This window comes from Lissotriton vulgaris, chromosome 7 (assembly GCF_964263255.1).
Source record: "Lissotriton vulgaris chromosome 7, aLisVul1.2, whole genome shotgun sequence".
Lineage (NCBI taxonomy): Eukaryota > Metazoa > Chordata > Amphibia > Caudata > Salamandridae > Lissotriton > Lissotriton vulgaris.
This window is the reverse complement of record NC_141695.1, coordinates 1,200,652,765-1,200,677,549: the sequence shown is the minus strand read 5'-3', so window position 1 is coordinate 1,200,677,549 and position 24,785 is coordinate 1,200,652,765. Positions and strand designations below refer to the sequence as shown.

The 24,785-nt window shown below is 48.2% G+C and overlaps 1 protein-coding gene across 1 annotated transcript in view; it reads right to left on the bottom strand.

Moving 5' to 3' along the window:
• Positions 1 to 352: 352 nt before the first annotated feature.
• The window catches only part of PKMYT1 (protein kinase, membrane associated tyrosine/threonine 1), a 387,797-nt gene continuing 363,364 nt past the window's right edge, over positions 353 to 24,785 (bottom strand). Inside the window, exon 8 of the mRNA XM_086931706.1 lies at positions 353 to 1,272. Within this exon, the coding sequence (XP_086787832.1) occupies positions 1,086 to 1,272 (187 nt within the window). The 3' untranslated portion in view covers positions 353 to 1,085. The remainder of the gene's footprint in view (positions 1,273 to 24,785) is intronic.

The window sequence follows — 24,785 nt, the reverse complement described above, 5'->3', positions numbered from 1 at the left end:
GTAATGTTTCAAGTCGGATTAAACAAAGACATCCTACTCCTAGATTTCTAATTTGAAGCCTTCAGCCTCAAAACGGCATGGCACCTTTCCCTTCACTGTCTAACGGCTATCACTTCTGATGCATAAGACTGAAAAGGCTTAAGAACGTGAGGGTATTAGAGTGCTAAAGACTGTTAACCATCTCAAGACGCAGAATCCAGTAATGATCAAGTGGAAGTCCACAGAAGTCAAAAGTTTAAGAACCGCTGCTACATAAACATTTCACACGCCTGATGGCATTTTGTTTTTTAACTAAGTGGAGTCTCAGAAGCCCGAATGGCAGCCTCATTATAGATCCGAGAGCAACCACACATAAATATCATACTTTTAATACAACTGAATGATAATTAACATATCAGGAAAAGTGCTCAAAGGAATCTCTTGTGCTGCGATGCGAAAGTTTCAGCGAAATACTTTAACATAGAAATGTTAATGCACAAGTGTGAAAATCACAGTGATAAGGAAAACGGGCTATACTGAGCTCTCCCACCATTCCTCCTTGAGCGAGCAGGAAGTCCCTCAACCACTTGGAAGGAAATGCTTCAGTGGTGCTTTCTCAACTAGAAATCTCTGAGTTACTGTTCTGTAAGGCATGAGGTTCTCATCACTTCTTCTATCCAGGCACATGAGGGAAGGATAACTCTAAACAGTGGGGCAGATGCAAAGTTTGTGGACTTCCCTGCAGAAATATATCAATGCTAGTTGGCTTCAGGCTAGTTTCGACTGGCAGAAGAATATTTTGTGAGGCCGCAAAATGAGACCTTATATTTTCACCAACATCCTTGAAGTGGACAGTCAATGCAGGACTCCTGCTGTCCCTAAAACGTAACAGCTGCTTTGCCATTTCTCCCCCCTATAGACCATGAGTTCTTATGGGCACAAGGCTGGCTGCTGTCAGTCCTACACATGCCGATCTCAATCCTTAACATATCCATGCCACTCCTTAAGAGCTTCCATGTGGCTTCTCAGTCCTACTCCTGTCTGGCTTTTCTCTTGGAGCTCATTCTCTCAGGAAGGCTCAGTCATCGACTCAAGTCTGCCGCTTCTCAATTCTTGTTCCCAGCATTGTCTTCGAACATACTGAGAAGGTTCCGGGGCTCAAAAGAAGAGTGCTGGGCTTGCTCTTGGAAGTCAGTAGCTAGAAGCCTGGAGTAGCTGGAGCTGGTCGAACGTTGACTGCAAGGTGACTCCTGACTGATGCGACTCATGTTGGGGCTGGAGCGTATGGTCGACCTATTTGAATGCAAAATGATATTCATTTTATTATGTTCAAACCATTTACTAGTTAAACTCGAAAACAAAGACAGATTTTATAAACAAGCAAATTACAATTATAGTGCTGACTAATAAAACAAGCCTTTTTAAACATATCATGTGCCTTATTATTTCACAAACATTACTAAACCTGACAACAATCCCACTCTGACCAACTCTACAGTCACAAGAAAAACAATATTTCAAGAGAAAGGGCCTATGAATGCAGCACACAAAAAATGTCATTGAATTACAGCTGCCTATACCTAAAGTTACAAGACTTGCCTGACATGGCCTGCCACGTCAATGAAATACTGTCTCCCCATTGTACTGAACTGCACTACAAAGGTAGGTTTTCCCTACATAGTGCCAGCATCCTGCTTATTATAATGATTAAGTACAACAAATGTTTTCTTGCAGTGGACCTATAAATCATGAAGCATGGCTTGCATTCAGAAAAAGAGTTCTACCCATAACCATTAGAGAACCTTGAGCGAGGTAATGGAACACAGACAGTTATGTAGACCCCCTGTGGTAGGGCAGTATCAGGGCGAAGCACTGAGGAACAATATACCCGTCCCACTTATATACTATTCTTTTAGAAGCTCAAATACTTAAGGAAACAGGTTAGAATTCCAACTTCCTCAACAGTGGGAACATATGCATATGTCTCTGCTAGAGAAATGGTGCGCAAGTTGGTTGACAGACACTGCGAAGGAGAGGGCGGGGAAGTCGCATATTTCTACCTCTGTGTCTCTCTCTGGTCTTCACTAGCATGTTCTGAACAGTGTACTGTGGTTTATCTCTCAATTAGTTGCCCTAATTGTTCGTTGCTGTCATCCCTCATCTGCCATCTTCAACCATCTTCTTACTCTTGTTCAATTTCTCCCTAGCTGCTGGTCATATTCAAAATGTGCTAATGCTACATCTGGTGATATGCCAGGTAAAGGGATTAGACAGTTCCCTCGACAAGACTCCTTCAAGATTCTCCTCATCTTAGTTTCACCTGTTTGCGCTCTCTACCTTTAACTGCCTGATAACGCGACCAGAGCCTGTCTTTTGGGGGTTAACAGTACCATTATGCACAGGCCCATTTTTGCTGATCCAGAGCCTCTAATAGGCGTGAGAGGGGATCTCGCTTATTTGGGCTGTTAATACTGAGCAGTCCATATTTACACAGCATCATACGTATAAACCCAATAACTCTGAAACGAATATGCTACTTACCAGTATGCATCTGTTCTTGGCATGTAGGGCTGCTGACATTCATATCTGTGCATAGATCGCCGCCTAGTGTTGGGTCCGGATGATTGCACATTGTTGTCCTGGAAGTATCACGAGATAGGTGGCTCCTCCCCTGGACTACAGTGCGCATGGGCATCGACTCCATCCCCAGATTGTTTTTAGCCATTGCGGCCAAGATGGAGTGAAACTCAGTGAATGATGACCATGCTATGAGTATATGTGAATACCGCAGCTGCTACAGGCGCCGGGGAGGAGGGCGGGCGATATGAAGGTCAGCAGCCCTACATGCCAAGAACAGATGCATACTGGTAAGTAGCATATTCGGTTCGAGGCATGTGGGCTGCTGAATTCATATCTGTGCATAGAATACATAGCAGTCCCTCCATTAGTGGCGGCCGCCCGTGCCAGCTGCAGCAGTTTGGAAAAGTGTTTTGAGAACAGCCTGCCCTACAGCTGCCTGCTGTTTGGAGTGCACATCAACACAGTAATGCTTAGTAAATGTGTGTGTGGTAGACCATGTGGCTGCTCTACATATGTCTTCCAAGGGAATGTTTCCAAGGAATGCCATAGAGGCCCCCAACTTCCTGGTGGAGTGGGCTCTTGGTGGAATGGTAAGAGTGCGTTTTGCTTTCAGATAGCAAATCTGGATACATTTAACGATCCACCTAGCAATCCCAGCCTTGGAAATAGGGTTACCTTTGTGGTGTGGTGCAAAGGCGACAAAGAGTTGCTTAGTTTTCCTAAAATCCTTGGTCCTATCGATGTAATACATTAGGGCCCTTTTGACGTCAAGGGTATGGAGCATCCGCTCCGCCAATGACTCGGGATTTTGAAAGAAAACAGGTAGTTCAATAGTCTGGTTGATATGGAATTGAGAAACAACTTTTGGAAGAAATTTAGGGTTAGTGCGAAGCACTACCCTGTTGGAATGAATTTGAATAAATGGCTCTTGGATAGTAAGGGCTTGTAATTCACTAACCCTCCGTAGCGATTAATTGCTATGAGGAAAGCCACTTTCCACGTCAAGAACTGAATCTCGCAGGAATGCAGTGGTTACAAAAGGAAGACCCATCAGCCGGGTAAGGACCACATTGAGGTTCCACTCCGGAGCTGGTGGGGTACGTGGAGGAATGACTCGTTTGATCTCTTCCAGAAAAGCCTTAATGGCAGGCACCCTGAAGAGGGAGAGGTGCTGCCTATTCTGGAGGTAAGCGGCCATTGCAGACAGATGAATGCGAATGGAAGCATAGGCCAGATTACACTTGTACAGATGGAAAAGGTAACAGATGATGTTCTGAATAGAAGCATCCAGCGGGTTAATGTTGTGGTCTGCACAATAAATGACAAAACGTTTCCATTTTGCCGCATAGCATGCTCTGGTGGTGGGCTTTCTTGCCTCCCGAATGATGTCCATACACTCGGAAGGTAAGGGCAGGTAGCCAAACTCTAGGACTTCAGGAGCCAGATCGCCAGGTTGAGCTGTTGCGGATCTGGGTGCTGAATGTCGCCATGGCTCTGCGTCAGAAGGCCGGGTGTGAGATGTAGCCTCTGATGCGGTACCACGGACAGTTCTAGAAACGTGGTGTACCATGGTTGGAGAGCCCACGTTGGAGCAACCAGGATGAGAGTCATCGAGTGCTGCCTGAGCTTGCGTGCCACCAGCGGTATCAGAGGTGCTGGGGGAAAAATGTACGCAAATTTGCCTGACCAGTTCATCCATATCGCATTGCCCTGCGACTGTGAGTGTGGGAACCTGGCGGCGAATCTTTGGCATTTTGCGTTCTCCCTTGTGGCGAAGAGGTCTATCTCTGGATGACCCCACCTTAGGAAGTACGGTTGGAGAACTGATGGATGTATCTCCCACTCGTGCATTTGGTGGCTGTGCCTGCTGAGCAGGTCCGCCATCTGACTGTCCTTGCCCGGGAGGTGCTCTGCCATGAGGAAGATGTTCCTCTGAATGGCCCACTTCCACATGCTCTGAGCCAGATGAGACAGCTGCGGAGCGTGTGTTCCTCCCTGCTTTTGAATGTAGTACATTGCTGTCATGTTGTCCGTCCGGATCAACACGACCTTGTTGCAGAGATATACCTTGAAGGCTTTTAGTGCCATGAAGATTGCCATCAGTTCCAGAACATTGATGTGCATCTTCCTTTGTTGTTGTGTCCATAGTCCCTGCACAGTGTATTGGAGTACATGCGCTCCCCATCCCTGGAGAGAAGCGTCCGTCGTCAGGATGATCTGTGGCACAGGCTCCTGGAAAGGTCGGCCCTTGCAAAGGTTTTGTGGATTCCACCAATGCAGAGAGTTGTATGCCCGACCGCTCACCAACACTAGGTATTTCAACTGGCTGTGAGCCTGAGTCTACTGACGTGCCAAGCACTCCTGCAGCGGACGCATATGCAGTCTCGCGTGCGGGACAATGGAGATGCAGGAGGCCATCATGCCTATCAACTGCATGAACACTCCTGCTGGAAGCGAGTGTTGAGGTCTGAATTTTTGGATCAGCGATTGAATGCTGCTGACTCTCACTGAGTTCGGCTGCGCTGTGGTGGCCAGAGTATCTATGGTCGTACCCAGATACTGCCGTATGTGGGTGGGCTGGAGGTGGGATTTTGGGTAATTCAGTGAGAATCCCAGATCGTGCAGGAGGTGAATGGTGTAGGACACGTGGGAGGCACACTGCTGGGCTGACTTCGCTTGGATAAGCCAGTCGTCCAGATAGGGGTAGACGTGGATGTTTTGCCTCCTTAGATGTGCCGCCACAGTCGCCAGGCACTTTGTGAAAACCCTGGGTGCCGTGGTGACACCGAAAGGCAAAACCTTGAACTGGTAGTGCTGGTTTTGGATGGTGAACCCGAGGTATTTCCTGTGTGAAGGGTGCAGTGGAATGTGAAAGTACGCATCCTTGAGGTCTAAAGTTGCGAGAAAGTCCCCTTGTCTGAGCAACGGGAGCACTTGCTGCAGGGTCAGCATATGGAAGTGCTCCGACAGGATGTAGAAGTTGAGTGGCCTGAGTTCCAGAATGGGTCTGAGGGACCCGTCCTTCTTTGGTATGAGGAAGTACAGGGAGTATACTCCTGTGCCTCTCTCCTGCAGTGGCACGAGCTCTATTGCTCCTTTTTGCAGCATGACGGTGACCTCCTGCTGCAATAAGTGCAAGTGCTCGTCCGACATAGGACGGTGTCTTGGGGGCATGTTGGGTGGAGTGGATGTTAACTCCAGACAATAACCGTATTGGATAAGTTTTCTGACCCACCAGTCCGTGGTGATGGACTTCCAGACGGGCAGGAACTGCTGGAGTCGTCCCCCGACCGGTGTTGTGTGGTCGGGGGGCAGTGACAAGGCGTCACTGTTTGCTGGCGGTAGAGGACCTGGAGCTGTTGTTGCCACGTCCTCTGCCTTTGGCGCTGTTGCCGCAATATCCACCTCGACTCTTGTTGGCATAAGTTGTCTGGGTGTTGCCCTTGTAGAATTGCGTGACCTGTGAAAGTTGACCCCTTGAGGTGCCTCTAGTATTGGAGCGGCGAAAAGACCCACCCCGAAACTGCTGGGACTGCAAGACACCCATGGATTTTGCAGTGTCCTTCTTCATTTTCTCTAGGGTGGTGTCAACCTCCGGGCCAAACAGGTGGTCTGGGTTGACCGTTTGGTTCAAGATGGTGGTCTGGCTTAAAACCAGATATTCTCAGCCAGGCATGTCTCCGAAGCATAACACTAGTGTTAATGCCTCGCGCAGCGGTGTCAGCTGCGTCCAGAGCGCACTTAATGGAAGCGTTGGAGATTAGCTTCCCATCCTGGATCAGCATCTCAGCCCCTTCCTTGTATTGATCAGGTAGGTGTTGCAAAAGGGTCTCTAGTGTATCGTAGTGCGCCCTGTCATAACGCGCCGGAAGCGCCTGTGTGTTTGAGATGCGCCATATGTTGGCTGCCTGTGCTGCTACCCTCCTCCCCGAAGCCTCAAAGACCTTGGATTCTTTGTCGGGGGGTGGAGGAGCATCACCCGTAGTCTGGGAATTGGCCCTCTTCCGGGCATTTGACACGACAAGGGAGTCCAGAGGCAACTGTCCTTTAATATAGGTGGGATCAGTAGGTGCCACTTTGTATTTTCTATCAATTCTAGGGTTGATAACTCTCGCTCTGGTAGGTTCCTTGAAGACATCAGCAGCATGCTTCAAAACCCCTTTCAGCATAGGCAGTGTTTTCACAGTCTTTTCAGAAACAGAAATGGTGTCAAAGAGGAAATCCACATCCACAGGGTCAGCATGCAGCTGGACATTGTGATTGGCACCAGCCCGTTCAATGAGGGCATTGAAAGCAGCAGAGTCCTCAGTAGGTGAAGTCTTAGCAGAGAAGAGTTGAGGGTCTTGTCCCGAATGAGGATCCCCAGGGTCACCACCAGCTGACCAGGGCTCATTTGTATCCTCTGGGTCCGTGTAGACCGGATAGCTATATTCATCCTCCTCATCGCCCTCACCAGCGTCCCCATCGGAGTAGGTGGACCTCATGAGCTTGTGGTGAAATGGGTTCCACCAAGGCAGGAGTACCAGCAGAGTCCATTTTCCTCTTGAGGGGAATTTTGTAAGACTCCAGTTGGGGTTCCGGGGTGATTTTCCTCTTTGGAAGGGAAAGCCTGCCCGTTTCGGCGTCGATGAAGTGTTCTTGACGCCCCTCCTCTGAAGGTTGTTGAGGCCGCGGGCCGTGGACCACCAACGACGCCTTCGGCGCCGTAGAGACCTTCTCGGGCACGCCGGCCCCGGTCTAGGAGCGAAAGCCTTCGGCGCCGTCTTAGGCGGCAAGGTGAAGAGGATCGGCGTGGACGCCTTAACCGTTTTCTCCACAGGCTTGGCAGGCGGAGGTTCCTTCGGTTCGACCGCCGCAGCGCCGTCCCTAATGTGCTGCAGGGACTCCGTGACCTTTTTCGTGAACGCGGCAGATGGACGTGCCGGTTCAACGGAGTCCCTCGAGGACGGTTTTGGGGTTGAGTCCTTCGAGGTCACTTTCGGAGTCGACTCACGTGGCGCAGCACCCTTGGCCTTGTCGTGTGGAAGCGGGGCCGAGAGGACCGTCGGGTCATCGAGTCTTTTTTTCTGTTCGCCGAGAGATTTTCGGGTCGTCGACAGTCTTCTTCGGGTCGACTCGGCCCTTGCCGGACTCGACCGCCTTCGGCACCGACGTCGAGCATTTTCACCTTAGTCTTCGGCGCGGTAGCCTTTGGTTCGGCGCCCTTGACTTGGCCTTTCGGCTCGACAGCCATCTTTGGCGCCGAGGCCTCTGAAGTCTTCGATCCGACCAGTGCGATGCGCACTTTCGGTTTTGATACCTGCACCTGCGCAGTATCTGGAGTCGAGACCGTAGGTTTCACTTTCGGTTTCATTTTTACCGTGAGTGACTCGGTAACAATGTCAGTGGCCGGGCCCGAAGGCGGGCCGTGGAACCAATATCGAGGTCTTGGGTAAGGCCCGAAGGCGATCCCTCGACCCGGGCCTTATAGACAGGCACGGCCCCAGAGTCAGTCTGAGGGAGCTCCTCGTCCGAGCTATCCTCCATGGCCCCGTGGGCCCCGTCGTTGTCTCCTACCTCCTCGACGACTTCTTCACTTTCGAAAACCTCGGCATCAGCGTCGTAGTCTTCCTCGAAGTCCGACACGGGGTTTGATTCAGAAATGTCTTGGTCTTCCTCGGCCTCCCCAGCATCGAAAATGTCCGTAGGCGCCGGAGCAGATTGCTGGGCCTCCAGGCGCGCAGCTCGTCGGAGCTTGAGTGTCTTTTTGGACCTGAATCTCAAACAGGCCATACACTTGGCCTCATCGTGGTCCGGCGACAGACACTTGTTGCACACCGGGTGGACGTCGATGTGCGGGTACTTCGAGTTACAGACCGGACATCGTTTGAACGGACTTCGGTCCATGAGGAATCGTCGATGAGTCTGGAGCGTCGACAAGGCCTTCCGCGCCGAAGTACAGAACTCTTCTCGGAGCCGAGGTAGAAGTGGTTAGCCGAACGCAAGACAATACCGACGTAATACTAAAGACCTTTTGGCCTTAAGGAAAGTTTTTCTATCGATTCCGACAAGAGGGAACCAAAGACATCCGAACCCAATGGCGGAAAAAAACAATCTGGGGATGGAGTTGATGCCCATGCGCACTGTAGTCCAGGGGAGGAGCCACCTATCTCGTGATACTTCGAAGACTCTTCCAGGACAACAATGTGCAATCATCCGGACCCAACACTAGGCGGCGATCTATGCACAGATATTAATTCAGCAGCCCACATGCCTCGAACATAACCATTTACTATGTGTTGTCCATGGGCCCAGTTACTGGATGCAAACTCTGGCCAGTGAGGTGGCGAGAGACAGCACTCATCATGCCTTGCAATGAAGTTAATAACTCCACAGGAATTTGGCTCAAGGAGGGATATGCAGGCTAGCTGTATCTTTTGTTGTGTGGAGAAATGAGAATGTAGAATGAAAGCAACATGGATGTACACAGTTTTATAATGCTGTTGGTACTCTTCGCCCTAGTACTTTTGAGAAGAAACAACTTAACTTTAGGCGCCGAGGCACAATTGCCCCCGATCATGTAGGTGATCACTGTTGAAAAAACCTGTAGGCTCCTCTTTATCACCCTCTTCATCATCATACATATTAACATGTTTCTCATGCCGGACAGAAGGAGTGTCTTTCAAAAGCAAGTCTGGTGGCTGAACTGTTCCACTCATAGGAGGTACAAGCAGAGAAACTATACATGGCAGTGATGAATCAGTTAAGGCCGTTAATGCAGTTAGCACAGCCATGGATGGAGAAAGAGAGCCAACAACCAATGGCATTGCAGCTGACAAAGCCACTGATGGCAGAAAAGCGGAGACTGAGAGATAACCAACTGTAGAGCAACAAATGTTGTAGAAGCCAACGCATTGGCTGCTAACAGTGAGACAACCAACGCTATAAGCAGACCAAGGGTCAACAGATTAAGACTGAAGGCAACAGATCTTAATTTTCATCAACAATGCAAACATTGGGGGTAATGGCCAAGCCCGTGACCGTAATGGCTGCGCGGAGGTGATGCTCCACCAGCATCCCACAGATCTGAGCCCCTCCTGGGGCCTGTGGTATGGACAAAGGATCGAAAGCACCATGTATGGGCCCTGCACCGGTAACTGGTTTATGCAGGATCAGGCCCAGCAGCTGTGGAGCACTGGAATGCCTCAGCGGAACACAGAGGGTGGAGTATAATGGCGGCCTGCGGCGGACCTCAAGCCACGCCGTAACATGACATGACATGACTCGCGCAGGGCGGGTGATGTTCGGCAGAAGGCAGAGAGCGGAGCAGGTGCTGCAGGGGAGGGGGGCGGGTGACAACATTGGAGGTGTGCCAGAGGGAGTGGACTGTCGTTAGAGCCCGTGTAGAGTGAACTGGGCGGGCTGGCGGGCTTGCCTCAGGTTGGCGGGCCTGGGGTGCTGTAGTGCTAGTTGCAGCGCACTGCTTTGGGCAGGTGCGGTTCAGCCCCTGTGTGCCGTGGGCGGCCACTAGGAGAGACTTGGCACTACTGTGACGTGGGGTTTGACCCCCCCTTGACTCTTGGGGCCTTGCTGACCGGTGCTGGTCATTTGTTTGGCTTCCCGCTGAGCCCCAGGAGGGGAGATGCGGCGGGGACAACCTGAAAAGTGCTGGGAGCAGTGAGCTGTGTGGGGGTCCCCTAAACAACCTGCTTCAGTGCAAAGGACATATCCTGAACGTGGGTTCTGAGCCCTGTGGGCACCTGGAGGGACCGGTTGGATCCTTTATCCATAACGTGGCAATGGAGGCCAAAGAGCAATTTTCCCTCACTAGAACTGGCACGGCTAAACGTGATCCCAAGCAACGCAAGCTGCAATTTGATACTGCTAAAGACAGGGTGACCGCCTCCCACACTGAGGGCACCACAGAACCCAACATGGCTCCAGGAGAAGACACGGAACGATCAAGCAAGGAAGCACTATTGAAGGAGTTGCGATCAGGTTTCAAGGCACTGGATGGTAGATTTGATGCGCTGGACAAGCGGCGGCTTGATAAAATGCAGGAGATCCTGTAGACTCATGTCCGGAGGCTGGATGTGGCGGAAGGCAGAGTGTCGGATCTGGAAGATGGCGCTGCACAAATGTCCAAAAAGGTGGAAAGGCTGGAATGGCAGGTAAAGACACTAGCCCTGAAATCCGAGGACTTGGAAGCTAGAGGAAGGAGAAACAACCCGCGCATCCTTGGGATTCCAGAATCAAGAAACAGTGGTAGGCTTGACCAATTTGTTGAAAGGCTGCCTACAAAGTGGTTCAGAGCCCAACCCTTTACTGCCACATGGGTGGTAGAACGAGCCCATATGTTGCTGGGGCCATGCCCGAACATGGGTCTGCCTCCCAGCCCTATAATTGCAAGAATTTTGAACTTTACAGATCTAGACACAGTGCTCACACACGCGAGGGAGAAAGGGCTGCTGACGTGGCAGGGTTCGGCTCTGTCGTTATTCCCTGATTTTACCATCAGGGTACAGGAGGCTAGACGCAAGTACACCGGATCAAGGCCACTCTGCGCAATCTGGGCCGGCAGTATGGGATGCTCTACCCGGCTCGGCTGTGGGTTGACGTGCAAGGGAAAATGTGCATCTTCGACAGCCTCGCTGCCGTGCAGGAGTTCTGCAGGGCCTTCTCAGTGACACAGAAAGACAATCATCGTGGATCACCCGGTGAGTCGCAGCCAGAGATCCACTCAAGTGCCAGCATGGATTTATTCCCCACGGGGTAACATACTTGGCCGCCTGGCCGGACGCGTAGGTCCACAAATAAGTTGGGCATGCCTTTTTGATGCATATGTGATCCCTTTTTTTTCCGGTCCCGTTAGGATGAGACTGTTGGACAGGATGGTATACACACTTCTGAGAAATGTTTAGCCTAAGTAGGCTTTGGGAAGTTGAGACATTGCTATGTTTACAAAGTTGGATTTCTGCTGGGAGGCTGGTCACTTGGCTTGGGTGGGGGCAAGGGGGTGGGGAAGCTGGGTCGGAACGTTACTTATAATTAGGGCTCCCGGTTTTCCGGATTTTTACATATAAATACAGACTGATAACAAGTTTTCGTTTATCTGTATTTATATATAAAAACGGAAAAATACTAGTGGGTTAACAGGTGTCAGCCCGGTCTGAGACAGCTTCGCGGGCACACAGAGCTGCCAGCCGCACCCCCTGCCAGAGTCAGATTAGGAGCCTCTATTCACACCATTGTTGCGAGACTGAACAAATGCAGCTCGCTCCGGGGAGTGTCTTGGAGTTTTTTTCTGATCTCTCTCCTCTGGGGCTGCACGACGCAGTCTGTTAAAATGCTCTAGTCTGCACTTCCCTCCCATGGCTAGCAGCAGAGGTGTGATTAAACGGGAGGGCAGCAGAGGTGTGATTATTAGCTCCCATCTCCTCCTCAGAGCCTTGTCTCAGCACCGCCCGCCCCCGGCTCCCCTCCCATCTCTTAGCATCCTTCTCTGATCTCAGCAAGCCGAGGGACCACATAGAGAGGGGAAAGTGGGGCGGAGGAGGTGGGGCTCTCTCTGGAATGAGAGCAGTCTCCTCCTACACACTTAAGAAATGCCAGGCAGAGAAGAGCAACAGTCGCTCTGGACAGTAGACCTCTCCACGAGGAGTCAGACAACACGCTCACACCTGGCACGTGACCTGCTTAGCAACCCGTGGCAGTCTGGAAACAAGATCACACCTGGCATGCCCAATTTAACGCAGCTACAATTGGCAGAAGGCAGGACGATTGCAACGGGGAAAGCCCCCTTCAAGATGGAAACACATTTTATCCGGGGAACAAGGCAAACCCTGGTGATGTAACCTTCAACCAGGCTACACATGGCAGTCCGACAACAAGATCACACATGGCATACTACTAAGCAGCACCTGGTCCACAGGCAATAAGACCAACCTCCAGCTGAGGCAGCAGAGAGCATAACATACAGGCATCTGCACTGTAATAGATGCTTTGTTGTTAAACTCAATGGCTTGTATCGACCTCACACGGATGAAAGGCTGAGTGGACCAGCCAGGATAGGAACCCGTAATAGCAGTGTGAACATAGATTTCAGCAGCTGGCGCTTAACCGTATGAGCTATTTCAGCAGCAAGGACGTCAGGGAATCAGAGGGTATTTGAAGAATGTATTATCCTTGGCCGCAGATATTTGCATGGCAGCCGAATAATGCAGCCATTTTTCACCACGACGTTCTCAATCCCCAGAACGGGCTGGGCAGGATAGAAAGTGAACAAGATCACACCTGGCTAGGTCCTACTGACTACATCTGTCATCTACAGTTCAAAACCACACCAGGCCAGACTACGATTCTGTCACTTCACTTGCAGTCCAGCTATTTACTGCAACATATAACGTCGAAGGAAAACAAGCACTGGCAAAGTCAATAGGTCTGACTCTGGCAAACTGGTGCAACAGATATTTTTTAATATAAATGCCACAAAACTAAAAAAAAACTTGCTAACACCCAAGGATGATCATCATATGCTTGTTACTAGATTGGTGTTACTTAATTCTCTCCCTGTGTAGTTAGAGAAAGAAAATGTAAACATTTTCTCGGTTTTAAAGGAGTAGGCAGTAGTTTGTCAGAGGATTTTGTCTGACATTTGACCACTATCGTTGAGCATGCAGCAAATGCTACTATCCTCTTTTTAAACGCAGCTCACTCCGGGAAGTGTCTTGGAGGGAGGGCGTTCCCCCCCTGGTGCACCATGAACACCCTGATGGTTGCAGCGTGGAAAACCGACGTCCGGGGAGGGAGGGGGGGGGGCGAGGTGAGGGGGGGGGGGTGAGGGATACAGTAACATGCCTGGACAGTGTCTGAAACTTGCATGACAAGAACATGGCAGGGAGCCCAATAACTATTAACCACCATATAACATCTGCAGCTTCAGATTTAAATGTGCAGGAGGTACTCTCGGGTACTGAGAACCTTCAGTTCTTTTATTTTCAAGGCAGAGTAACTGCACGCCTTTGCTTTGAAGCAAATCTTTGTAAATGGGAGAGTCGTTTCTCTGCTCCGGTCAGGTACTCTGGAATGGGAGTATCTGTACTTTTTTATTTCCAGTTCAAGCACTTTCTGTAGCCGAGAGGCCCCGTTTACCGTGTGAGTGAGTATGCCCTTGGTTTTCTACAGATTAGCTTCTACTACCCCCTTTCAATGTTTTTTCTTTGTTGCGTCTTTTTCTTTCCTCCTACTTCACTTAAAAAAACAAGCATGTGTAATGCAATAGGTCTCGCATTTACTTGAGTTTGAGCTATTGGCATTGAAAATGACAATGCCTTTTATTTAGGTTTTGGTTTTTAAAACGGATAAATAAAAGGCATTGTCATTTACAATGCCAATTAAACTAGCGTAAATGCGAGACCTATTGCATTGCAAATGCTTGTTCTCTTCTGCACACACAAAACATCAATCCTCAGTGATGGCCAAGGACAGCTTTAGCGCTGGTGGGGCACAATTGGGTTGCAGCTGAAGGCAGTGTGAGTTTCTCTCAGTGGGGTAGCATGGTGACGGTGTTCAATTGGGGAGAGGATGTGGCACTCTGCCGATGATAGAAACTGCAAGGCTCCTAGACAAATGGCTTGTGAAATCACTTTTGAGCATATTTGGGATATTCGGCAAATGGCAAAGTTTTCAGATGAATGTTTAGTATTGACCAATAACAACCAAGCGCATGTGTGCAGTGTCACATAAAATAAATGTGGAAAAATACTAGCTGTACCGTCGCATTTTGCTTGTGGCAAAAATAAATGGGGATAAATACAGAAAAAATGTCCCAAAAATCAATATGGATAAATACAGATAGAAATGTCAAAAAAACAAATATCATAAAACCGGGAGCCCTACTTATAATGCACCGTTTGTTCCATAGACAGGGAAGCAGCAATGAACAACAGTATTCAATGCCATAAGATTCTTATTGTGTGATGTGTGCGATGACGGCGTCTAATGTTAAAGCATTCGCTGACATAGTTTTCATGATGTGGAACGTCAGGGGGCTTAATAACTTGCGAAAATGCAGGCAGGTAATACAATACATGCACCGACACTCTGTGGATGTAGTGCTTCTACAGGAGATGCACCTAGAGCCTACACGGGCCTCCACTGTTGGATCCACCTGGGAAAAAAGGTTTTTCGCTAGTTACAGTTCGTATGCATGGGGTCGCCACCTTGATACGTAGAAATTTGCAGTTTAGACACGCACGGTGGCAGACAAAAAGGGGCGCCACTTGCTAAGTCTGGGGGTGCTGATGGGGCATCGCATATCACTCATTAACGTATATGCTCCGAATGTAGAGGACCCAGGTTTCTTTCATGACTTACAGAAGCAAATCTTCTCCTTTGAAGCTGACCACATACTAATTGGGGGGAGGTATGAACATTGTAGTGGAACCCTCACTTGACAGCACTACCAGGGCACCCCCTACTAAAATTAAAGCCTGCATGGCTATGTCTGACCTTTGTGAGCAATGCATGCAGCGAAACCCCACTGGACTGGTGTACACACACTATGCAGCTCAATACTACACTTGGACTAGGTTAGAATATTGGTTGATGTCCCGTGCTCTAACCCCCCTGGTTGCGTGATGTGGAGCACTTACCCAGCGCACACAGTCTTACCACTCACCTATGATCCTGAGAATGAGCATACCGGGGGAGGGGGGCATAGAAAGACCATGGAGATTCCGGAGCGGGCATTGATGGACACTGTTTACAAAAGTGAACTCAGGAAGGCAATAATAGATTATTTTGAACCGAATACAGGATCAGTTCTGCAACACTCCGCACTATGGGAGGCATTCAAGGCATACATGAGGGGGTATGCATCTCCAAAGGTGCAGGAATACTCCGAGACCTCCGCAACATGCTATGCAATTTAGAGAGTGGGCTCACACGCCTAGATCAGGAGCAGGTGAATGGGACAGCACAGGATTACCAAAAGGGCAACGCTGTAAGCGGAATACCAGGAATCGACAGAGAGAATAGTACTCTCTGAGTAAATATGCCACCACCAGGAGGTATGGGAAGGGGAAAGGTCCGGGCGTACCCTGGCGGGTTTGTTACAGCAGACAGGTGGTGAATTGTACATACTTGCCCTAAGAGGGCCTCAGAACAAATACATAGCCGACACCCCTGGTACTAAACAAGAGCTGATATATATTCGGCTACTCTATACGGACCTATCGGCCTCTGTTCTGATTGCGGGACACCAATTGGCTTCCTTTCCTATTGGTTGTGACACGAGGCAAGGCTGACCCTGGTCTTTGCTATTGTTCACCATGGCCATAGAACCTCTGGCGGCCTGGGTGCAACGCGATCCACTGATCCGACAGTTTGAGTGCTCACGGACACAATCCGACAAAATCGCACTATATGCGGAAAATGTGCTCTTTTTTATGAACGACCGGTGGTTTTCGGGACCTCGAATTGTTCAGATTCTCCGAGTATTCGGAGAGACCTCAGGACTTAGTCTCAAGCCTTCAAAATCAGTACTCTTTTCTACATTCGGCGATTAGGGACGCAGAACCTGGGCCTCGCAGTTGTCGCGTGCGACTGAGGATTTAAAATATCTAGGTGTCTTTATTTTGCCCTGTCGTAAGATTTCGTGGGCGCACAACATTAACTCACTCCTCACTAGTCTAGGTGAAAAGACGGCAATATAGTCCCATCTAACACTATCACTATATGGACGCTCAGCAATCTTTAAAATGATTTCCTTACCTCGAATATTATATCAGCTAAAACATTTCCCATATAGTATACCACGTACATGGTTCGCCCAAGTCAATGCTATCCAAAATATGTTTTTATGGAATGGAGGTGCAGTCCGGGTGGCGCCAAGTACATGTACACAGTCAACGTACTGTGGGGTATTGCAGCGGCGGATGTCTATGCATATTACACATCTCCTGATAATCAACGAATGGTGGTAGAACTCACCCACAGGTCCTGTTTTCGCTCTCAAGCATTGAGCAATGGAGGGTACTCCCCTTCAGCAGCTCTTATAAAGCCATGTGAATTTGGATTTCTCACCTCCAGCCAGCAGAACCGTGATTCAGCTCTGGAGATATACGGTTAGACACATGGTTTGGCAGAGTCCTCGGAAGCAGATGACCCTGCTGTGGCATGGCACATAACTGCTCCCCGTAGCGGCTCTGTCTGGGTTCCGCAAGTGGGACTTACTGGGTGTTTGCACCCTAGGGGATGTTATGCAGGGAACCACCCTCAAAACAAATCGTTCTAGCAGTTGCAGACAGATTTTCAGCGGCATTGGACGCAATTTTATAAATACCTCCAGATAAGGCACACCTTTACTCCTCTAGTTCATTCGCTCAATGCCCTGCCAGAGTTTCACCCCCTTGAGGGTTGTTTGCTGATGGGAGACCTGGGAGCACACAAGATCCGTCAGATTTATCAGCCATTGACTACCCATGCCCGCACAACATTACATAAGACCGGGGGGGGCATAGGTGGAGGACTTACCTGATACGACAGACGGCGATTAGGCAGAGGCCCTTGCCAGTCTCCGTGGTGTGGCGGTCTCTACACGCTCCCACCTCATCCAATTCAAATATCTCCACAGTATATATGTCACATGTTAATGCCTGTGGATGTGGAAGATGGGTGTCATCCAGTACCCTGTGCGTCTTAAAATGGGAAGAGGAGGTAACCTTCTTGAACACAGTTTGGCGTTGTGGCGCACTGCAGACATTTTGGGCTAATATTGCGTCCTGCCTGGGCCTGGTTTTATTGTGGGATCTCACATTCGACCCTGGGCCATTCCTGCTCCATAGTACGGAAGGCATAGGCAGAACCGCTATAAGCAACACTTACTGTTCCTGGTCCCTCACCCTCGCAAAACATGACATTGCCCAAATGTGGAAAGGGACAACCCACCCTCCTCCCCCACACCCCCTAGCAATAGGTGGGTGGAAGAAGGCTCTGGATTTATGCATGGTAGCAGAGATTGCGGTTTTCCAGGTCCGGGGCTGCCCCCAGAAGCATAGAAAACTACGGACCAGTTGGGAGACCTACTGGGGTATAGTTACCCCCTTACCATCAACAGACCCTCCATAAGAGTACTCGTATATGTATTGGACTACTGTGTAGCCCAAGTCATACAACTCTATCGTCAACGCATACAGATATCTAGATATCTTGTACCCTGTGGGGTCTGGGACTACCTGTGACATGTTTCTGTTATAGCTGCGGGTTTTGCAGGCTTTATGATTGTATTCATCTATTGGTACCTTCGAACAGATATGTCTTTATAATGTATACAGCGGGCTGCGATCCAATATGTGCCATGAAAATTTAATAAAATCAGTTTAAAAAAATTAAAAATACAAAAGGTTACAGGGCCATCATAGATAGGAAATTGAATATTTTAAAACTAAGAAATTCACTTTAAAAAAACAAAGGTTACAGGGACATTATAGTAGGGAAATAGATTTGTTTTTAAAACACGGAAATTCATTAAAAAAAACATAGTTAGGAAATGGAATTCTAAAAACCATATCAATACACTGAAAAAAACAAAGGTTACAGGGATGTTAAGTTAGGCTCAGATTTCACTCGTACACAACAATAGAAATTCAGCAGTTCTAGTTACCTGAGCTAACTAGAACATACGACCCAGCAATGCACAGCTTTTGACCTCACATTAAATCACTAATGACATTCTTCTTTGAAGGGAATGTCTTTGCTCTTGTAAGATATCCTTCATGCAGTAGGAAAAAGGTGAAAACAGACCCCCATAGCATCCGTATGGTTTGCTTTCCTACATCTCATTGGCTTGAGATGTGTCTTTACAGTAAGAAAATGTCCACAAAGTGGCCAGGACAGAACAAAAATCAGGATGCATAGCCATCAAGAAGTTCCAAAAAGACACCAGGAATCCATGCCCAGCAGGTCTGAAGGGCCTGGAGAGGGTGCTATCTCTACAAGACTAAAAATATTGCAAAGCATATTCTCCATCTCCGCAGACTTCATCTGTGGCGAGTGTCATCAGTTACAGCATCCTGATAACATTTAACAGTACCTGCTTCTCCTGTCCCCGCTGCAGCAGCACCAACATATCCAGTAGCTCCTAAACTGCTCTTTTCTTCACATGTATCTCAGCCAGTGACTTAACCCCGACGCATTTACAGACTTCTCCATGCCACCAGTCACCACTCCCGCTGAACATTTAGGCAATCTAGGGGATCTAGGACTTATTCATGCCATTACAGCTCTGAATTTGTTCCTGGTCAGCATCCTATTCTTGATCAAGATTACCATCCTGCTCATCTTAGTCTTCCATCCAGAATTACTAACCTACACTCTTAGCCTAATCCTCAAGAACTGAGATCTACAACGCAGTATTAATTTGCAGATGATACCAAGATATATTTACAAATTTCAACTGATGATCACTCCACACTAAGACTGCCTCTCATTCATCCAAATATGGATGCCTGAAACTTTCTGCTGCTAACCTCCAGAAAACTGAATTCTTCGTCTTCTTATCCCACAAGAGCAAACTAGATGCTAATTTCCTGCAAAGTTTGACTCCAGAGGTAGGGTGACCATATTCTGAAAACCCCCAAAAAAGGAAGACTACAATTACGCATCAGCAAAAGGATACAGAATCATATAGGGCCTCATTTAGAGTTTAGAAAACAGGTACTCAGTCACAAGCATGACAGATATCCTGTCCGCCTTATTACAAATATAGTAAATCAAAGCTTAAAGTGATTTTAAACATAGAAACCAAAGACACTGAGTCACTAGGTTGAAACATTTACACACATTACATTCTCTGGTAATTAAACTGCTTCCTGATATAGGATGCTCACTTATCCTGCACTGGAACATACAACAACCTGTCTCTTTCTGTGTTTAGCCAGCCCTCTCTGAAAAACCAGGACATTTGCTTTATCACTGAAATTTGCCGGGACAGTGAAAATGCGGGACTGTCCTGGCAAATGCAGGACGCCTGGTGCTCACCCTATCCAGAGGGTTTCTCACTAACATTGCCTAATTCTTATGTTTCATCCTGGCCTCGATCATCACAACAATAGGATCAAATTTGTCAACTTCCTAAACTATACCTTAAACATTTTCAAACACCTTATTGACCCACATCATCGGAAAGTACTAGTTAATTACCTTCGGTAACGATGTATCTGGTAGAGACGTTTCTAGCTGCAGATTCCTTAACGTAGAATTATCCCCAGGCGTGAGACTGGACCCGTAAAAAAAAAAATTGTGGCCCGCATTCCTGCACACCGGGGGGACGGCACCACGTGACTCCGCCCCGACGTCCGCATACGTGACGTCAGCGAGGTCACATACGTCCAACCCGGCACGCCTGCGTCAGTTTTCTTCGGAGAACTCTTCCACGCCACTACGCGGAGCCATCAGGCAAAACTGACAGTATGGGAACAGTACAGGAACAGTGTCCGAAAGAGCAGAAACAGACAAGCATTTGCAATGCAATAGGTCTCGCATTAGGAAAGTTTGAGCTATTGGTATTGTAAATGACATTTTTTATTAAGGTTTTGTTTTTGAAAATAGCGAAATTAATAGCTTTGTCATTTACAATGCCAATAGTTCTAACTTTCGCAAATGTGACACCTATAGCATTTGTAATGCAATATTTGTTGTATTTACAAGACTTACATGTATTGATATTAAAAATAACAATGGCTTTTAATTTTTTTTCAATAATTAATACTTAATGAAAGTTATTGTAATTTATAATGGCACTAGCTTAAAGTTTTGTAAATAACTCGTTAAGATTATGTTCAGTGTATTTTATTGTGACGAAAATCCAAGAACAGAAGTGAAATATTAACATTTTTGTTACATTTGTAATAAAGCTTGAAACATTGAGAGAACATATGTGAACCAGGTGTTGTTGAATGGTTTCACAGATTGATACTGTGGTGGCGCTGAGTGATGCTGTGATGGCGAACGAGTGATGCTGTGGCCTTCAGTGATGCTGTGGTGGCGCCGAGTGATGCTGTGATGGCGAACGAGTGATGCTGTGGCCTTCAGTGATGCTGTGGTAGCGCATAGTGATGTTGTGGTGCCCCTGAGTGATGCTGTTGTGGTGCGGAGTGATGCTGTAGGCTATGCTATGTTTTGTTATGCCATGCTATGTTTTGCTATCCTATGCTTTGATTTGTTATGCTATGCTGTGTTTTGTATGCTATGCTATGTTATGTTATGCTATGCTATGTTATGTTATGCTATGTTTTGTTATGCTATGCTATGTTTTGTTATGCTTTTCGGAAAACAGGCACTTCCGCAAAACGGGCGGGCCGCGTCGGCCATTGGCCGACGGCAGCACCAGCGAGGTAGCGTTGCCGTCGGCCAATGGCCGACGGCAGCGTGGAAGGGGTTAAGCTATGCTATGTTTTGTTATGCTGTGCTATGTTTTGTTTTGCTATCCTATGCTTTGTTTTGTTGTGTTTTGTTATGCTATGCTGTGTTGTGCTGTGTTTTGTTATGCTATGCTGTGTTTTGTTATGCTATGCTGTGTTTTGTTATGCTATGCTGTGTTTTGTTATGCTATGCTGTGTTTTGTTATGCAAGTGTGCAAGTGTGTGCGAGTGTGTGCGAGAGTGTGCGAGAGTGTGCGAGAGAGTGTGCGAGAGAGTGTGCGAGAGAGTGTGCGAGAGAGTGTGCGAGAGAGTGTGCGAGAGTGTGTGCGAGAGTGTGTGCGAGAGAGTGTGCGAGAGAGTGTGCGAGAGTGTGAGTGTGTGTGTGTGTGTGTGTGCGAGTGTGTGCGGGTGTGTGCGAGTGTGAGTGAGTGTGTGTGTGAGGGGGAGTGAGAGTGTGTGAGGGGGTGTGAGGGTGTGTGAGGGTGTGTGTGAGGGGGAGTGAGTGAAGGTGAGTGAGGGTGTGTGACGGTGGGTGAGGGTGTAAGGGGGTGTGAATGTAAATGTTATGGAAATTACATACATTTTTTACATACGAAAATTACATAAGCATTGATATTTAGGAAAATTATGTAAGAATTGTAAGACTTGATTTCCTTATGCATAAATAAACAAATGTTGTTTGTTACTTTTACTCCTGCAACTTGCTTTGTGCTGTGTACTGCCTTTGAAAATACAGTGAGCCTGTGAAAGACAGTGTAGAGGAACGCAGTTATTTACAGTGTCTCCAAAGGCAGTTATTTTTGTCAGGGCCTCTCAGGAGCCGACTTCTTGTGAAAGCGAGCGCATTCCTCCTGCATCTTAATGTCCTGCCATTTCCGGCAGACAGAGGGAGGAGGTGAAACCACAGGTTATGAGGGGTGAACGCAGGAACACCCCAGCGTCTGAGTTAGTGGCATTATCAATACCAATGATTTTACCGAGCCATGTTGCAGGGTCTATATCCTTTGTGACCAAAAGAGGTCCCACCACATGGCTCCGTAAAACACATTGGTATTGATAATGCCAATAACTCCAAGTAGAACGAGTGGTAGAGTGAGGGCAGTAGAGTGGTAGAGTGAGGGCGGTAGAGTGGTAGAGTGAGGGTGGTGGAGTGACGGTGGTAGAGTGGTAGAGCGAGGGCGGTAGAGTGAGGGCGGTAGAGTGGTAGAGTGAGGGTGGTAGAGCGGTAGAGTGAGGGCGGTAGAGCGGTAGAGTGAGCCTTTTAGAGTGAGGGCGGTAGACTGGTAGAGTGAGGGCAGTAGAGTGGTAGAGTGAGGGCGGTAGAGTGGTAGAGTGAAGCAGGTAGAGTCAGGGCGGTAGAGTGGTAGAGCGAGGGCGGTAGAGTGAGGGCGGTAGAATGGTAGAGTGAGGGCGGTAGAGTGAGGGCGGTAGCGTGGTAGAGTGAGGGCGGTAGAGTGAGGGCAGTAGAGTGAGGGCAGTAGAGTGTTAGAGTGAGGGCGGTAGTGTGGTAGAGTGTGGGCGGTAGTGTGGTAGAGTGAGGACAGTAGAGTGAGGGCGGTAGAGTGGTAGAGTGAGGGGGTAGAGTGAGGGCGGTAGTGTGAGGGCAGAGTGGTAGAGTGAGGGCGGTAGAGCGGTAGAGTGAGGGCGGTAGAGCGGTAGAGTGAGGGCGGTAGAGAGGGCGGTAGAGAGGTAGAGAGGGCGGTAGAGTGGTAGAGTGAGGGCGGTAGAGTGGTAGAGTGAGGGCGGTAGAGTGGTAGAGTGAGGGGGGTAGAGTGGTAGAGGGAGAGCGGTAGAGTGGTAGAGTGAGGGCGGTAGAGTGAGGGCGGTAGAGTGGTAGAGTGAGGGCGGTAGAGTGAGGGGGTAGAGTGGTAGAGTGAGGGGGTAGAGTGGTAGGGCGGTAGAGTGGTAGAGTGAGAGCGGTAGAGTGGTAGAGTGAGGGCGGTAGAGTGGTAGAGTGAGGGTGGTAGAGTGAGGGAGGTCAAGTGGTAGAGTGAGGGCGGTAGAGTGGTAGAGTGAGGGTGGTAGAGTGAGGGCGATAAAGTGCGTGGCTGAAGGTGGCACGCAGCTCTCTGCTGCTGGCACATTCTCCTACTGAACTATCGTTCTAGTTTGGGAGTATTAGCATTTTTAATGCAGTTCTAAGCCATGCATGCTTCCCCTGTTGCGAGGTTTGGTCTGCCCAGGCCATATGCTGTAGAAATATGGCGACGAAAGTACAGTGTTTAGTTTCCAAATGTATCGCCTCGTCAGGGAGGTAGTAGGTGCTATATAAATAAAAAAAAAAAAATTAAAGACTCTGGGACGGACCGGCTGACCGGTTACAGGTTATACTTAGTGAAAAGTTAATGTTTCCTCTAGCCATCAAGTAATAAGCATGTAGCTTCAGGAGGGGGGATTAAAGAGAAGCTATTTACAATCAATTATTCAAGACTTGCATAGCGGCTAATTACCCAGTAGGGTATCCAGGCACTGAAGATGTGTCTAGAATTAAAGGAGCACACCCTTTAATTCAGGAACACGCTTGGCCCAGTGATAGCCGAAAAGCTGTAAATGGTACTTTCAGTCAGACCTTTCAATATTTTGCAAACTGGTTATTTTTAAAGTAAAACTGCAAGTCATAGACCTCAACTTGCTGCTGGCTTAAAGCCAGGCTGACGTTGTCATGCATTACCAGTCAACCATATAGTGGAATTCTGCTACTGTCCCAATTGTAGATGTGAGGTGTTCCAATTCTGGCATTCCAGCTACAAACTGGCTATTGTGGTATTGTGGTTTTACTTTTTAATAATACAATATATATATATATATATATATATATATATATATATATATATATATATATATATATATATATATATATTGCTGCTCTATGTAGCGCCAACTTCCTTCAAGGGCATTAGAGTGCTTAACAAGAGAATCACATTATGTTCACACACTCTCACAGGCAGGGAGGCTATGTTTTCGTAACAGGTAGGGCAGGAAGCGAACGGAAAGGTTGAACTAATAAAAATGTGGCCCCTGCCATATCTAGTTGGCCTGTGCAGTAGTTTCTAGCTTTGTGCGCTAAAGCTTTGTGCCTATATGGGGCCTTGATGTCCAATTGGACCGGAAATGGGCAGGCTGCATGTGCTTATCTGCCATTAAATCCTCATTTCTGTAAATCCCCTTAGGACGTAGATACTATTGCCCAGTAAGTGCCCCGCTATCAGGATAAGTGGCTGCCCCCTGGGGTTGGGCTGAGGGCCCTTCCTTCTCCTTTTGTCACAGCACAGCTAGAGAGTGCGCTGTGAAGAGCTGAGAATGGTGCATTGCTGCTGTGCTTTATTGCAGCCATATAACTGTCTCCGAAAGCAAGAGGGGACGGACCAACACGGGGTGGGGGGGGGGGGGGGGGGGGGTCAGGGGAGGGGGGTGAGGTAGAATGAGATGAGCAGACTTTGTTCTAAAAAGATTGAAGAGTTGTGGTTTCCTCTGAAGGCACCGGGGCACATGTTCAATGCTGAGTGGAAGGAGGGAGCACAAGGAGCGAGGAGAGAAGAGGGAGGGAGGGGGTCATGGGGAGCTATGGGGAATGCTATGCTGAAATTTTTAACACCACAGACACGCATATAAAAAAGCCAATAACAAAAAAAAAGCAGTGAAAGAGGATTAATTATTGAAGTTACTGTAAAACTGAGAAGAAACGCTTGTTAAATAGCCGAAAGTTATAAGAAGGAAAAGAGAAAAGACTGTTCGAGGATAACGTGTATAATTGTAACATGAGATAACGGATACACTCATGAACAAAGTTTAAAAAAAAAAAACATTCAATACGTTGCCACAACG